The sequence below is a fragment of the Ascidiella aspersa genome, chromosome 3 (genome assembly GCF_963924565.1).
Source record: "Ascidiella aspersa chromosome 3, kaAscAspe10.2, whole genome shotgun sequence".
Taxonomy (NCBI): Eukaryota; Metazoa; Chordata; class Ascidiacea; order Phlebobranchia; family Ascidiidae; genus Ascidiella; species Ascidiella aspersa.
Window position 1 is genome coordinate 4,452,570 of NC_139449.1, and position 17,361 is coordinate 4,469,930.

General features: G+C 33.1%; 1 protein-coding gene across 1 annotated transcript; it reads left to right on the forward strand.

The window, feature by feature from the left end:
- Positions 1 to 1,073: 1,073 nt before the first annotated feature.
- Positions 1,074 to 15,873, forward strand: LOC146158172 (uncharacterized). Its single transcript, XM_083383845.1, has 17 exons — positions 1,074 to 1,191; positions 2,272 to 2,362; positions 2,614 to 2,679; positions 2,947 to 3,107; positions 3,767 to 3,908; positions 4,507 to 4,578; positions 4,974 to 5,148; positions 5,948 to 6,042; positions 6,768 to 7,068; positions 8,071 to 8,199; positions 8,906 to 9,097; positions 9,491 to 9,578; positions 10,080 to 10,271; positions 10,888 to 11,068; positions 12,959 to 13,183; positions 13,684 to 13,815; positions 14,274 to 15,873. Exons 1-17 carry the CDS (start codon positions 1,151 to 1,153, stop codon positions 14,694 to 14,696), a joined length of 2,706 nt encoding a protein of 901 aa, XP_083239971.1. The 5' UTR covers positions 1,074 to 1,150; the 3' UTR covers positions 14,697 to 15,873.
- The last annotated feature ends 1,488 nt before the right edge of the window (positions 15,874 to 17,361 follow it).

Below are 17,361 nucleotides of genomic sequence, written 5' to 3' on the forward strand. Positions count from 1 at the left end.
AATATAAACAAAATTAATGGTTATAGAATGTCTTAGCCCATTTTAATAAATTATTTTAGCCCAAAAGCGTAGTGCGTCCCATCGCACCATCAAAAATAAAAGTTTGGCAACTTTTTGCGTTTGCGCGAATCCCTAGTCCGTAGTTTACCAAAAATAACCTTGAAAAATACAAAGCTTGTCGTAGAATCACTAAACCGTAAAATGTAAACATTTCGCTACAGCGAACACTAACAACAAAGTTTGTTCATTGAAATTTACGGAACCAAAATTGTTGGAAACACGTTTTTAAACTCACTTTTTATTCAAATTGTTTACTAGTTTTGGCAATAATATATATTTTTGGCTTGTCTGGTCACCGCCAATGTACAAAAGCTGTGTCTGATTTTGAGTTGCAGCAAACCATTATATTTATTTTGAGCCATAATTTTGCAATGTTTTTCTCATAATTTTTATCAATTTTGCCTGGTAAAATAGTTTAATACTTTTTCAACATTTTTGTTATGCATTAGTGATTTATACAACGGGCGTTAAAACATCAAAAGAATACAATTTCGAAATTAACTTTGTCTATTCCCAAACCAACTTAAATGATAACATTTAACAGGGGGGCGCTGGTCTAGAATCCTACCACAGTTCTTAAATCAATGCACAAAATTTGAGTTAGGATGCGGGTTAGCGTTTGGGTGTGGGTGGGTCAAGTATTATTATATTCTTTATTTAATAATAATACTTGACCCACCTTAACCCAAACGCTAACCCGTACCCTAACCCAAATGGTGTTTCGTTGTGGTAGGATTCTAGACCAGCACCAACATGGGTTCTATAACCTATGCGGAGAGTATGGCAGATTTTTAACGAGATCTCGCTGGTGCACAGCAGAAAAAAATGGGGTGACCGAGTGCAACTAAGGTCTTAGGTGCTCCAAGCTACTATATTGTTTTGGGAAAATCAGGTGCATATTCATTGGTGCAGGTTGAGTCTGTTAAAAAAATTCTGGGTGCACTTTTCATAGTGGTTATGCATTAAAAATCTAAACTGTTATTGGATGCTGTCCTGTATTTCTCTGTTTAATTTTGTTCTGCAATAAATATATTTTGTATTTGGAGAATGAGTTTGCAGTGTTTGTAAATGTTTACTGCTTGAATCTAAGATGACAGCCGAACTAAAAAGACAAATGGAGCAAAAAGGATGGTAAGTATCTCTTTAGCAAAAGGCATATGTCTTTACTAGGGTTCCTCTCCAGGAATGTTTCGAATTAACCATCCCAAATCCCGGGAAGTTTTTTTTTTAATCCTGGGTATTCGGCCATACAGCAAAACTTAAAACAAATTGTTGTTTTTGACTCTTATAAAAAAAATATCACCAACCCGGTTAAAGTTGTTTCCTTGCTTTATTTGTGCTTACCAGCATGAAAAACTTGATTAAATGTATTCTATCAAAAAAATGGGCTCTTTTTTAAAATGAAAACAAATAATGGTTCTGACTTTAATACGAGAAGGTCTTGTAAGATTGCAGAAGCATGACTATAGAACATTAATGAGCTTAATTAAATCTTTGGATTTAATATAAAATAATTTTAAACGTCATAATGACGAAATTTTAGGTATAATTTTTTAGTTGCGATTCTCGGGAATTTTCATTTTTGAATCCCGTTTTCCGGGAAAAAGAGGAACCCTAGTCCTTACCCTGGATCAAGTTTTGGTGCTGGTCATACCATAATCATACCATACAAGATTTTGTTCACTGAAAATTATTTGGGTTTCGCCTTGAGTTAGAATTTGGGTCCGGGTGGGTCAAGTATTACTAATATTATGTTATGTTTATTCTCCCATATTAATTTTTCCCTCACATTTTAAATTTAACAACCTGTACGGATACTGTAAAAAATGGTGACAGGATTTTACAGAAGTTTTAAATTTTTAATTTTTTATTAGCTGTGTTTAAACTTTTTATGTCATATTTAGTCCAAAGTTGAAAAAATAATAATATGGATTTTATTAGCACTGGTCTAGAATCCTACCACATTATGCTAAGGGGTTATATTGTTAACATTATTTTGGTGGGTCAAGTATTATTATGTTTGTTCTCCCATATTTATTTCTTCCATGCATTTTAAAGTTTGACAACTCGTTTCATTACCGTAAAAAGTGGTATCATTGTAGCCCAGTTCCCTAACATTTCTACCCTATCTATGTGTTTGTACGTGTACAGAGAGGAATCTAAAATTTATTTACTATCATCAAACAATCGTCTCTATATATTTGTGCTCAGGCATTTAAGTGAAGATGGAATTGAAATTTGCAAAGAAGAATTGGGAACAGAAAATAAATCCTCTGACAAAATCATTAAAGTTGCTTTGGATGTAAGTTTAAATCATGACTGAAATCTGTAAAACAATTCTTTTAAATTATGTAAGACTAAGTTTATCCATATATATATTCCTTTTATTTAGATTGTAAGATATTAAACATATACATTGATTAAATATTATACATATATCTATGAAAAGATGTTTCTTATAGTGGTAATAAATATTTCTTAATCTCGTTTCCCTAAAATTTTTAATGGTTTAATTTTATTTAAGTTTGGTTATAATATTTGTTGTTTTAATAGAATGACCTTGCCGACATCGGTGAAAAATACATTCCTGAAGAAATTTCAAAGGGGAAATTAAAAGAGGTTTATTATTTATAATGGTTAATGTAAACAAGATATGTTTTTCACAACTGAATCTGTTGCAGCAACAGAACACATTTATGCCGACGATAAAAGTTCTACAATTTCTAACAAGCTTGACAAGCGTACTTAAAAAAATGTTTTTAACACCTTGCTGGCTGATAATTATAATTGTTTGTGTATCTATTTAAAATAAAATCCTAAAATGAGATTTATAAAAAAGTATTTATGTTTTAGATTAAAAAGCTGTTTTGATTATTTTCTTTACAGTTGAAAGGACCTTGTGTGCTCCAAGTGGTCAAAACACGGAATATTTCTGCTCCAAAAGTGAACGAGACTTCGAACCTTGCTCCGAGAATGTTGCAGGTCGTTCTCACCGATGGACATAGGACCTGTGTTGCCATTGAAATGGAAAAGATAGCTAAAATAAGGTTTGTTCTTACATTCAATTGATTTTGGGTTTTTTACCTATTTTTTAGTTTTTGTTATATATTTTTTTTAATTTTTATTGATAAAATATGCTGAAGAGAAATAACTTTTTTTGGATTATTGCTTTAAAAAAGTTGGCTTCGTAATCGCAACAATCATGTGGTACATCATGTTTTGGTAAATAAGGGTTGCTTTGAGTTTTTTTTGCTAAGGTCGTTAAAAGTCTTTGATTTGATTTGTGTGTTGAAAGTCTTTAAAAAAACTATGTATTTCTTAAAGTCTTTGAATAGTCTTTGAATTTATTTAATATGCAGCTTTAGGTTATGTGTCAAGTAAAATCAGTGTTTTTTAACTATTTTTTATTCTATTGACAATGGCATTTATACTGTTTTATTTTTAAATTATTTAAAAAACACAAAGCAACCTAATTTTTGGTCTTTGGAAGGCTCTAAATTTTCTTTAAAAAGTATTTTTTTGGCTTTGAGTTTTTTTTTTATAAAACTGTGTGGCAACCATGTTGTTGAAGCATATGTTACTAACATACTTTTATATATTTATATTGTTTTTTACCGGTTTAACAAAGCACAATTCTTGGAACATTAGGCAAAGTTTGGGGCCATCAAACAAACGAAACATAACAACCTATTTTTTGTTTTTTTAGTTTGGACACAGCGCCAGGATCTAAGATATGCCTGACTGGAAATATGGAAATTCGTAATGGAATTATCCTTTTGAGAGGATCAAATGTAACTTTGCTTGGAGGAGTTGTGGAAAACCTACGCAAAAAGTGGCTTGCAGCAAAGGTTACTGCCTATTGATAAAGCTAAGGAAAATGAAACAGAACCACAAATCTTATAATGCTTTGTTTGGTCAGTTATATTTTGCTGGGCGTAAAATGCATTTAAGAAAAAAAAAACATTTTGCTATGAGTATTTATTTTTAGGGTTTACAAGGGTATTTGTTACTGTTTATATTGGTTAAAACTCTGGAATATTCAGCCAATTGTTTTTTTTTTAAGATAGGAAAACTTCTACTGTATATATTACTTAGGTTTTTACTTGTAAGTATGCTAATTTATTAAATGTTTATGATCATTTTAGGTAATTACCACTGGATATATTAGGTTTTAACCTAAAAAGTAGACTTTTTGTTAGGTTAAAGTTGTATTGATATATTATATTTAACCTGTAATTATGCTAATTAAGTAGATCTCTATGGCCGTTTTTTAGGTTAAAATTTACCACTGTATATATAATATATACTAGGTTTTGCCCTGAAAAAAAGTACTACAATGCCAAATGTTTCTGGTCAATTTTTTGAGCCAAAAAAATTTACTGTATAAATTAGGCTCTGACCTGATAAATAACTAATGTAATCACAGAATACTTTTGCTCTTCACAGGAGGCAAGTGGCTTTTCAAGGATGATCGCCGACACAGATGAACCACCTCCACCTTTTGTGGACTTTGGAAAGGTTTGTAATTCAACAACCAGTGCTGTTCAAATACACCGGCGCTTTGATATATCCCCATTATTTTATTTCTATAAAAATAACCAGAAAAATAAGAAAACAATTGAAATAGTATAATTTTATGTCTTCTATGTCACAAGAAATGCTTGTGAATTTATTTTTCTTCATATCATGTAAATATATTACATAATTATGTATATAATATATATATATATATATATATAATCTATTTTTTTATAGCTTGGTAGATTGCTACAGCACGTAAAATAGTGAAAAATGTCTTATTTGTTTATAAAAAGATATTATGTTGTTTTCTATGCCTATTCTATTCTAAAACATATTTTTAAACCATGCTTCGATTTCATGTGAATTGATGATCATTTTATGTAATTATGTAGAAAATAGCGTACAAGTACAAAAGTACGAGCTCTCTACCGAAAAGTCGCAACGAAGATGATGGTGAACCGACAGAATTCAAAGAACAACGCCAAGCGGCCATCGCTCAAGTGCAAAAAGATAAATTCGACTCGAACACAAAGACATTTGCCCCTGGAACCAATAAACCAAACATATGTAAGAAAACAATATTTTATTTTTTACTTTATAATAAAGTAGAATCCAGCTTATTGAAACAAACAATAAACTCAAAGTTTAAAAACCCGAATAAAACCAGGATTATTAATTTTATTATTCATTTGCTTTGTGTATGTATTTTAACCTGTAACGGAGTATTATATATTCTTTCAAAAAAATGTCTAATTCTGATTTTATTTGGGTTTTTTTTTTAAACTTTGAGTTTTATTGTTTATTTGTACGGGTAACAGAACAGTGATCCACAAACAGAAACCTGCTGCCAATGGTTTTCCATTCCATACGGATGTACTGTTTTACAGCTTATTAAAAATAACAATATGATGAGCTGTGTCAAACAACTATAAGAAAAAAGTCTTATGTTAACACAAACCTGCCAGGTGATGCAATAATGCCTTAAACTTAATTTTACATACATTTTCATTCAAGTTTTTAATAATTTCATTATCCCACGTGTTAAAAGGGTGCCATTTTGTCAAAGCAAAAAGTTTTTTTTGTTTTTACTGAAGAACAAATTTATTTAAACTTATTGCTGCAGTGTAACACTTAAACCTGGGCAAAAGCACTGAAGCATTTTTTAACTTGATAAATTGCATTTTTGGCCTTCCTATCTGTTTACGCAACCCAATAACAAAAAGAATACGCTAAATTACAAAATAACATTCGGTAAAAGTGATGTTAAAGGGAAAATAATATATAAAATAAAATATCCCTAACTTTAATTACTGATTAGACCGATACCTGTAGTTGTGTTAATTATATTGTTGACGTTACTTTGCAGCTAATCAACGGAACTTTGATCAACCGAAATCTTCTCAGTTCCAATCCTCTACTAAATCTTCAGAGGTGTATCGAGATACTAGTGCTAATACAAAGGTCAGAGTGCTTTCTTACTCTTGCATAACACAAGCTAACTGCACCCACACATCGCATCAGCTGTTGTGAATTGTGTGTTAATCAATGATTCATTTCGGTGCCAGTCAACTTTTAGGCCAATTTTTGGCCTACTAGGCAGCCCCAATCCGGGTCAAAAAATGTTGGGTTTTTAACAACAAGTGTTGAAGTAGTTTTGTTAAATGTTTTCTGCAAAATCTCTTTGTACTGTTCTGGCATAAAATAAAAACTAATATATTTTTTAATTTCAGAAAAATTTTTTGTGATTTTATTACTGTCAACCCCCAAAAAATTGCTTCAAGATATATATATATATATATATATTTATAGTCTATTTAATATCTGGTAATTTAATAGCGGAACTGACTGACCTCATCTTTTTAGATTGATACCCTTTTTTATTTTACTAACCAGTTTATCTACTTATATTGATACAACCCAATTTTCCAATTACCTATGATGCTGGGCAAAAATAGGTGTTTGTTTTTGAGGAAATGCTGTACCATATTTGCATAACAAAATGTGTGCCCAAATTTAACGATACTCATAGGACCATAATATCGATATTAGAAGAAATTTGTTATATCAGTGTAGCTATATTTAATACAGTCACATGGAATTGGCCGGTTGTACAATTCTTTAAGAAGTTTAATTTAATTATTATCCATTAAAGTGTAAAATATGTGTTTTTTTTGTTGTGTTTTCAGTCAGTCACAGTCGACGATTCAATGTGCAACCAACTCATTCAAATGGGATTTGCTCGACAAGATGCAAGCTCTGCTCTAATAAGGACACAGAACAATCTAGAAGCAGCCCTGGAGTCACTCATTTCACCAAACAACTTAAATCAACCTCCAGGGTCAAGTGGGCCAACTTCAAGGTCGTTCAACCAACAGCCAAGGTCGTTTGACCACCCAAGGTCATACGAACAGCAGCCAAGGTCGTACGATCAAAGATCTGGCGATGGAAGGGGTCGAGATCGTGGGAGGGGTGATCGGGAAAGAAGAGGTGAGGTGTTGTTTTTATTGGCTGTTTGGGCTCTTATTAAGATTTAGTATGCCTGATTTAGTATACCTAACCCTGTTAAAAAAATTTAATTTATTTAATCTTTAACGCTACCTAGCGGTCGTTTATTTATAAAGAAAGGTTTGTAAAGATACACAAACATATGTGTTCAACAGCAGCTTAAGAAGGGCAAGATCACAATTATTGAATTTGAAAACATAAGTGTGTGCAAAGTTTGAAAAAAAAACAATGAGTTTCAAAGTGACACAACAATTAACCTTCTATGGGGTCGACAGAGTCGTTTTATTTATAGAGTCCGACTCCGGACTTTTGTAAGACCACATAAAACTACCCAAGTCCCAAGAATGACTGCCATGCGCATTGCGCAGTACCAATTTTAAAACTGATATTGCCGCCAACTGTTAATTGTAAAGGCGGAATAGCATTAGATAGAGTATTTTACAATAATGATACTGGATAAGTTGTACGACACCCCAATAAGTGGATTGCTGTATATTTACCCTATTTCAGTTACGTAAATGGATGAAATAAAGGCTTTAGAGTTTGAGGGCCAGACTTGGCAATCTTCAGTCGGTTTAGGATTTATTTTTTGACTAGAATCAGACTCGTTTTTTTTAACCAACTCCACAGCCCAGGCTGTGGGTTCCTATTTCAATTTTAACAGTAAAACATATAAATTATTGCTATTTTTTTTCCTATTTTGATTTTATCTTGTTGATTTTTTGTTATGCTGAATGTTTTCTTTTAGAACGGGTAATTTGTTGTGCGATTATTGTTCTTTTAGTATGGTGTTTTCAGTGGTTGTTAACAGTTTAGCCAACAAGTGGCTTTGAAATTTCTGACAGAAAAAAAGGAAAAAAAGTGAATTTCTTGTTTTTAATCGGTCAAAAATGTCACTGAACTATACATTTCAAATTATCTGTATGTTATGGATACAATACATTATCTGATTACAAATGCCGTCAACTTTTGTCTACTATCCAGGGGGGCGAGGGGGTGGTCGGGGTAGGGGAGGTCGACGGAACCACGAAGAGGACGAGGATGACCAGCGAAGCGCGTCCAGCTCGACCCTGTTCGACTTCCTCGAAAGCAAGATCTCAAAACCATCAAAAAGTTTGTAAACCTTCATTTTATTTTTCTAAACCTGGATGTTTTTATTTTATTGCTGTAATAATCTTGACACTATACTTACGGACTTATGGTATTGGTGTAATGCTTATTTTATTGAGTTGATAATAATAGATAAATGTGGCGAGTATCGTAAATATGCAGATAAACAAAACCAACCTATTTTAGATATAAGTTTTTTGTTTGTAATTCTCCATTTAGCTTGGTTATTACAGGTTATAAATTGCCACATTTGGTTTATTGTTCTATCAAGCTAAAATTTCTACACAATTACAATTGGTATGTCATACTTCTAAGTGTTGGTACAAACTCATTATTACAATTTAATATAAAATTATTTTAAAGCTGCGAGTTTAAATATTAAACTGTTTTTCACTGTGCCTAGAACTATGGCTGAAAGAGCAAAATTTAATTATCCGCAAACTAAAGACAAAACACTTTTTAGACCAATACAGAAAAATTAAAATTTCGAAGGAAATGACAAGTGTGAAAGTTCTAAAATTAGGAAATTACATTGTTTTTAAAAAACACTATAGAATAATGTCAAGTTAATTTTTCCAACAAAAAGTATATTATATCTTCCCGATAATGTTGGTCGATATCATCAGTAAACCAATATAATATCTGCTCATCTCTAGTTTATACTTTTGCTCCAGACTTCAACCATTTTGCATCTCTTCTTTAGGAGGAGGAAAGTCCTCCACTGCTCCCACTCCATCTTCTGCTCCTCACGCATCCTCACAAGCAGGTCCTTCTCACAGCAACTACCAGGATGCGTATGATGAAGATGAGTCCTTGATGCAATATGTGAGGGAACTGAGTCTGGTCGAAACTAAAGGAGGAGGATTCGAGGACACAACCGAGGGAGATCATCGCTTCCAGTGTAAAGTTTTTCTTAGTTGACTATAATAACTTTTTTCGTAATTATTTCTTAAATTACTTTTAATTTTATTTTTTCTCTTTTTTTGGTTGCCATTTTTTTTCTTAATTGCATTTGATATTTTTAGTAACGATTTTTTATAAATTTTTTTAGTTGCTTATAAAACCTTCTCTGTTTTACGTGAACGATTGTACAAAACTTTTTTAACATTTTTTTGTTTTAATTTTTTTTTCAAAATTTAGAATTTTATTTTCCATATTAAAACTACTGAATTATCTATTTATCCCTACAAATCAGTATTTTTTTACCGGAAATGACTAAAAAAATATCTACAAAAGTTGGATTTGATTGAGTAAGTTTTTGTTTTATGTAGTTTTCATTTTTCTTACTTTGTAGCCGAGTCATCTACCAGTCGAAAGGAGGGAAATCCCCGAAACTCCCGAAGTGCTAACCAAGATTATAACAAAACGCCCAACGACAGAAGGTATACCTTAGTGGAATAAAATTACGCGTATCGCAATTTTGGAATGTATATCCCCAATTTTATCTTTTAAATGTGCGAATAAATCAAAGTTATAATGACCCTTTGAACAAAATCTAAACGATGACGGCATGAAAATTTTCCGAGATGATGTCACACAGTTGCGTCATTACATAAAGTCATAAAACAATTATTCAAAAGAGCTCTTTAACCGGGAAAAAAATATGGAATAAAATTGCGTTAATGTAAAAAAACGTCGAGCGAACCAGTTTTAGGTCCTCAAAATACTACAAATTTTCTTTAATTTTTTCTAATTGTGTGTCAACCCTGTAAGAGCTGTTTTACCATGGTCGTTGGGGTAAATATTTTACCGGCAGTTTGTTTTTAAAAACGTGGCAAAAATGTTAAATTTCCCAAAGAAACCATTTTTAGGCCTTTCAAACTTTCAAGTCTTTAAAGTTTTTTCGTAAAATAGTTTTCTTTGTAAACCTCTTTCCATCGCAGAGCTCAAAACTCGTCTCAAAGTTCGAGACCAAACTTTAATTCCACCAACCGTTCGGAAGAAAACCGCGACCGCAGGGTCAACGGACAACAGAGGCAGACGGGAGAGAGACGAGACCGTGGCGACCCGGATCTACGCGACTCCTTCAACTCGGAAAAACGAGGAAAATCTTACAAAGATACTCGCGGATATGGGTGGGTGGAAATAAAAGAGAAGATATTAGGCTTATATTTAAATGTTTATTTTCCCGTTAATACAAATATGGGTATTTTAATTGATCAAACATATTTTAGTAAAATTGTAAAAGGCTTAACATACCTTTTTTACCATCCAAATACATTGTCGGGTCTTTGTTCATTTTTTATACGTCCGTTTGTAATGAAAAACACCTAAATAATGTATAGTTTTTAGAATAATTGTGGCTTTTTAGGCTTAATCCCACAAAAATCCTTTATTATAGCAATTCAAGGTAGTGTTGTAAACAATGACTAAAGTCCCGGTCAAGTCACTCGTAAAATAACACAAGTCCAAGTCAAGTCTTTTTTAATGTAAAATAACAAGTCAAGTTCCAACTCGAGGAAACCTACTACAACCCATTTTACTTTCATGGTGTTTTTTATATATTTTAGCAAAACTTCTTTTTGAAAGACATTAAAAAAGTTAAGCTATTTTGCTTACTTTGAATTTCTAGTATCTATAAGATAAATAGCCTGTTTAAAACAATTAATATTTGTTTAAAAAAATACCTTCCAGTTCCAGACACGAATTGATATGCTACTTAAAAATTAAAAAAATCTAAATTTTTCACAGTCAACCTCAGTTCAGGGGTGACCATTTTAACCCACAAGACCCGAACAGGGGTAGCGGTGACGAACGATTACGACACGACAACCCGTCGCGTCATACTGGTGACGTCACAACAGGTCCGAGGCAGCAGGAACGTCATCAAAATGACGTGCCGCCGCGCTTTCGCAAAAATCAACCCAATAAAGTGAGTTGGTGAAAGTTGACTTAGCATGTTTGTAATGCGGTGCTTTCAACCCGTGGGATGGTACGCACTTGTACGGATGAAAAAATTGCAGTGCGGATGACAAACGTTGTGCGGATGAAAATGGCACATTGTTATTTTTCATTGTAGGTAATATAACAATCAAATAAGCTAGTGCACCGACTTATGTGTTACAGGAACAGTAATATAGTCTCTCAGTGTTTTATTGCAGCTTAAACTATCTATTTCATATCGGTTATGGCTCAGGGTTTTGATACTCAAATCCTTTAATTGTTATTTCACAAATAGGAAAAACTTAAGGTTACAAACTTACTGTGCTTGTTTGGTACGGATGAACATTATCCGAAATAAAAAAGTGCGAATGGTTCTTTTCAAGATTGAAAAGCACTGTTTGTAATGAATTGTATGTATTGTACTTTCTGGTATAGTTATTACCATTGAGTCGACTATATTTCAATACTTATACCTGAATGTAGATCTACAACAGTTTGAATTCAAATTAGTGTTTTATTCGGTTTAAAAAAAATAGCAATAGAATGACTGTTTAACAAAAACAAATAAAAGGAAAAATAATAATTTCTTAAAATATGTTAGACGAATTTTGTATTTTTTTCTATTATTAAAACACAATATATATGTACGTCGGATTAGCTTACGTTTCTTTATACGGCGATCGGTATATTTCTGTTATAATTTCCTTTTTTCTGCTTCGATTACTTCTTCCAACGTTTTTGACCTTGTGACTCACTTCTACTGAGAATGTATATGCCAGGACCCTAATAAGGTGTGACAGCAACCAAAGAACAAACACAATTCATTTTTAATAAAAAAAACAACGATAATTTACAGCAGGGGTTCCCAACCTGGTGGCAATGACCCCTTCTCAAGGGGGCCACGAAAAAAAATAGAAAATAACAATTTTTTTATTTATCAAGTTTTTATGATTCTAACTACCGGTTACTATATAAACCATTTTTTTTTAATCAAAATAAGATTTCTTAAATTTTTCAAATAAAAAAAAATAAGGGGGCCATTTGATTTCTCAAAATTTGGGGGGCCAAGGTGTAAAAAGTTTGGGAAACCCCTAATTACATAGTGCCCTAAATAGGTCTGAGAAGCAGTGCAATAGCTAATAGGCCAAAGTTATAAATTGGCTTGTGTTTTTAAAATCCAGGTTAAAAAAATGTTTTCCATCTAGGTTAAAAAAATTAAACTGAATAAACAAGAAGTTTGTTTTAAACTTTTCTAGTCACCTTTGCTTTACCTTAAAGAAGTTTTGCTTCGAATTGTTTAAAAATCAATATTTAAAAAACTGAACGATGTTTTTTCCCGATTTAGTGAAAAAAATACTTTTACATACCGTAGACAACTGCGCTGGTAAATTAGATGTTGATAAACTGGAAACTTTTAAGCACACGGTAAACTTGCAACCAACTTAAAAATCATTTTACTTCAAAAAAGTACAGCCTTTATTAGAGATAGACCGATATATCGGTTTTCCGATAATATCGGCCGATATTTGGCTTCTACCGATATATCGGTATCGTTAAATGTAGACCAATGGTTTGGCCGATATTTTGGTACGAAAATATGATATAATTTTTCCTGTACAACAAACAACTTACCCATTTTTTGATGTAAAAAATTTGAGTTTTTGCATCACGCCAAGTTATATGCAAAATAATAGTTTGGAATTAATTAATAAAGGTACGTACTTAATTGTTATTTAGATTTTAGGTTCAATTAATTCAAGTTTTGAACATTTCCGAGTTTTATAAAAAAAATCGGGCATCGGAATCGGTCTAAAAAAGTGATATCGGTCGCTCTCTAGTCTTTATTCACAAGCTTATTAACAACCAAAACGTCAAACAGCATCAAGACAGCCGGAACGATTCCCGGCCGACGACCAATCAGAACGCGCCACGTCATCAGAACGCCAACCCCAGCACTGGCCGAAAGTTGACGTTGGCCGACACTGCAAAGAACCTCAAGCCCGAAACCAAGGCACCCCCAGACGCCCAAACCCCCCACAATGGGGGCATTGTGACGTGGCAAAAGGGAGCCGCGTGTCAGGCGAAATACTGGGAGGACGGGCAGGTGTGTTGCTTTTTTTGCTATTTTTGTTGTTGATGTTGAGCTGATTTCTTGGGTTGACATTTCTGCAAAAAATCTGGACCGGTGGTTCTCAATTTTTCTAGTGCAGGGAAGTTTTTTTGTAGGGGTCCGCGTAAAAATATATATAAGTTTTTACAGAAACTATAATTATAGGACAAAAGCGAACAAACTATATGAGAAAGTTTTGCCCTGGTTAAAGAAATTATCAGTCAATACATTTCAAAGATGTTGTGTTTTTTAGTTGCGAATGGTTAGATTGGTGTTGGTTAGGATTTTGAAAATATCCAAGTCGAAACCAAAGGATGCCGTAATTTATTTCAGAAGATGTATATATTCAAAAGTAGCTATATGTGTCAGTTTTCTTACCTGCTCGGTTAAGCTAATATTTGAAACAATATTATTAAAAGCTAGTTAAGCTTTTTCTGCTTATGTCTAAGAAGAGTGGCGTTCTAGTTTAGTCTTAAAGTTTGTATTTTTCTCAGTTCTACAACTCTGTGGTTGTGGACGTCCATCTTCACTTGCCTTTCGCCGTCGTTCAGTTTCTAGACTTTGGAAATTGCGAAGAAGTGGCCTTCGCTGATATCAGGCCAAACCCAACACCAGACGTTAAAATTGTAAGTGTTCGCTTTTATCGTTGTTTAAGACTTAAATTTTAATAAAAATCTGAATAATACTGAAAAAAACTTTTCTTTAGATTGATTATGTTCATAGGAATATTTTATTTTTTGAGTTCGTCATAATTTGAATTAGAAAACTGAAAGCCGTCGCAGACTCGCCGAATCTGTCGATCAATGATGCAGGCAAGGCAAGCTAGAAAAACAACTAGCCTGACGTGAGGTTCGAACTTACGACCTCTGTCATACCGAGGCCGTCGCTGTACTAACTGAGCTACACAGGCTCAGAGGGGAGCGAGTCTTGGAACAACCAAATTAGATGTGAAACCACTTGACTAACTTGTCTTGTTTCTAATAATTTCCTAGTAGCGACAAGGGTTCAGTTTCGAAATAGAGCTAATCGTATCAATTTTTTTAAAAGTACAAAAAACGACCATATTATTACCCCGAAAATGCAGGTTTCTTCTGACGCCGACTACAACCCTACAGACCGCATAAGAAGCCAGGAATTCCGGGGCAAGCGAACCAACAACCATCAAAACAACCAGAGGAACCAGCAAAACAACCAGAGCAACCAGCAAAACAACCAGAGGAACCAGCAAAACAACCAAAGCAACCATCCTAACAACCAAAGCAACCATCCTAACAACCAGATGAACCATTCTTTCAACCATCAGAGCAACCCAACCAATCCTCAGAATTACCAGAGGAACCATTATAGCAGCCAAAACATCCATCAGGGTTACCAGGTCGACCAGCGAACCAGCAACCATCAAACTAACCAACATTACAATCAAAACAACCAGCAAAACCCCAGACGCGCACCACCGAGGCCATCCTTAGCGCTTTACCAGCCGCCAGTTCGAAGGAAAGAATCGTGAGAAATTGCCTTTTGCCATTGGACATAAAAGAAAAACTTATCGGATTGCGATTTTTCGATTCGTGATGTCAGCGTAATAAGAAAAAGGAATATAAGACACCCGGAAACTTAGAACAATACACTGGGACAAGTTCGGATATTTTTTGCGACTCCGTTCTCACCCAAATGCCAGTCCGGCTTACTTTCGCCATTGGTTTCGAATATACTTAAAAGTATGGTATAGGATAGAGAGAATACTTGTTTTGTTTATTGCAAGAGAAGACAACACATGGTCTCCTAAAGTTATTAGGTTTAAACTGTAATGTCATTACGTATACCAGGGTTAGTACATGTGAGCAAACTGCGGCTAGCGAACCTACATAGCGATTGAATTACCCAATTTAAAATTCTGCTTTCGTGTGAAAAAATTTCCCACCCCTGTTGTAATAATTGTAGTGTTTGAACTCAGGTGCCGCTAATTTCAATTCGTTAATCCTGTTACATTCGTGGATACTTTTTTTACACTTGTGGTTTATGACAATATTCGTAAATCCTCCTTTCAGTGGATTTTAAAATTATTAAATTTGTCCGCCGGTGGGAGCTAAAGGGTAGTTGTCGGTGATCACGGATAACCTTAGGTGTTCTTTGTTGAATAACCATTTTTTTAGTTGTTTAGCTTCACGTTCCACCATTTCTGTATCTTTCTTTTGAATCAAACTCCGTGTTGAACTTCAAATTAACCCCAAAATATCTAGAAAGTCCAACAAAGTTACACTGATATCTCTGATAAGAGCGTTTCGTTTGGTAAAAAAATACATTGAATAAAAAAAAAAACGTTTTTACCAATATAACACCAATTATATTGCAACGCAATAAATAGATGCGATAGATAAACATCAAAAAACAACTTTGTATTTTACCCGATGGGTGATAATAGCAGTTTTGATTGTTGCTTTTCACAAATACTCGAACGAGTACCGGGTATTACTCAATTACGCAGAGTACCCTACCCGTTTGGTTGTTATAATGTCAGGCTTTAAAAAAATACAATGGTATATATACGGTCAAAGTTTTTTTCTTCAAACCATTATTAAATTGGAAAAATTTACTATAATAGATTTTCGTAAAGTTCTGTAATATATAATTTTAAAATGTTTAACTTAAAAAAAATATTTTTTTGAATCTTTTAAAAACTTAAATAAAGAATTTTTTTTTTTTTTTTTTAGTTTGTTTACATTAAACATAAAATATATATCGACCAGATGTTATTAATAAAACATAGCTCGAATACACTTATTACAGTGCGATTGAATCAAACTCTTTTTAAGCGCTGAAGTGCGAGACGTATCTAGACAAAATATATAAGTTTAAACAGAACTGTGCGAGTTGTTCTGTGGGTTAATTTCGTTTTCCTATCTTTCCTTGTTGGCCTCTTGCTGTTGCTGCTCGTATTTTGTTGTTCTCTGCTCCGTTTGATTCGAAAAGTTTCATTTAATTCACTGTACTTTTTCTTGATTCGTCGCTTTTTAACTGTGATTGGGCATTATTGATAAAATGTATTTAAACTATGGAGGAAGTTTATTAACGCTTTGATCGTGATTAGTACGCAAATAAAAAAAAACGTTTCTAATTTAAAATTAAACGTTTTTATTTAGATCTCTTCACACAATGTTTATAATATTATAGAAAACTGACAATTTGCGTTTATTTTGCCGTACAAAAATTTTCCAAAAGAAACTGTCTTTTTGTTCAAAACGCTGTTCATTAGGACCTAATATTTCTGCTCCTGCGAGCTGACAAAACACAATTTCAAATTGCGTTCTTTTGTCGTGCAAAAACTTTCCTAAATAAACTAGTTTATCAATAGAGACACTTTTGATTTTGATTAGGACATAAATATTGCTGCTTTTGCAAAGTGATAAAAAACAATTAAAATTGGGCTACTTTTTGTCGTACAAAAACTTTCCAAACAAAACTAGTTTGTATATAAACCCTTTGTCTTTAGACCTTAATATTTTTGCTTTTGCGAGCTGAAAATATTACACAACATTCCTTTTCTAAATTACCGTTGCAATTTCGACTTTTATCGAAATAGTCAGTTATTTTTGTCAAGTGGTGCTGATATTTTGTAGACTCGCATTTATATTGTGTTGCTTTCGCGAATCACGCTACAATAACTTCTGTACTTGTTTCGACGACCGTTTATACTCATTACCAATACAATGTTCCGATTCATTTACTGATTTTTTGTTTATTTTATTAAACCGCAGACTTTTGAAACCGGTGGTTTTCAAACGTTGTTACCTGACGGACCAATTTTGACTGAATGGAATATTTAAGCATATACGAATTTTAGAACGAAAAAAATTAAAAAAAGACACTCAAAATAATTTAGAGCACATTACCTCCATATCAGTTGTTATATGAACTTATGCACGATCTGTCAAATGTATTTCAATGAATAAAACTTATCATGCATGACACGTGTCCAGCTCAAATTGAAGTTCAATTGCTCTAAAATAAATAATGATTTGTAAGTTCAATTGACCTGGCTAGGACTTTTGCTTAAAATGATTTGTTCACACAACACTTAATTAAGAAAGATGTGCTTCCGTCTGAAATATACGTTTAAAAGATGTTTCGTGAACTTCCCCTTTTAAAACTACAAAATATTCCAGCTCTAAATC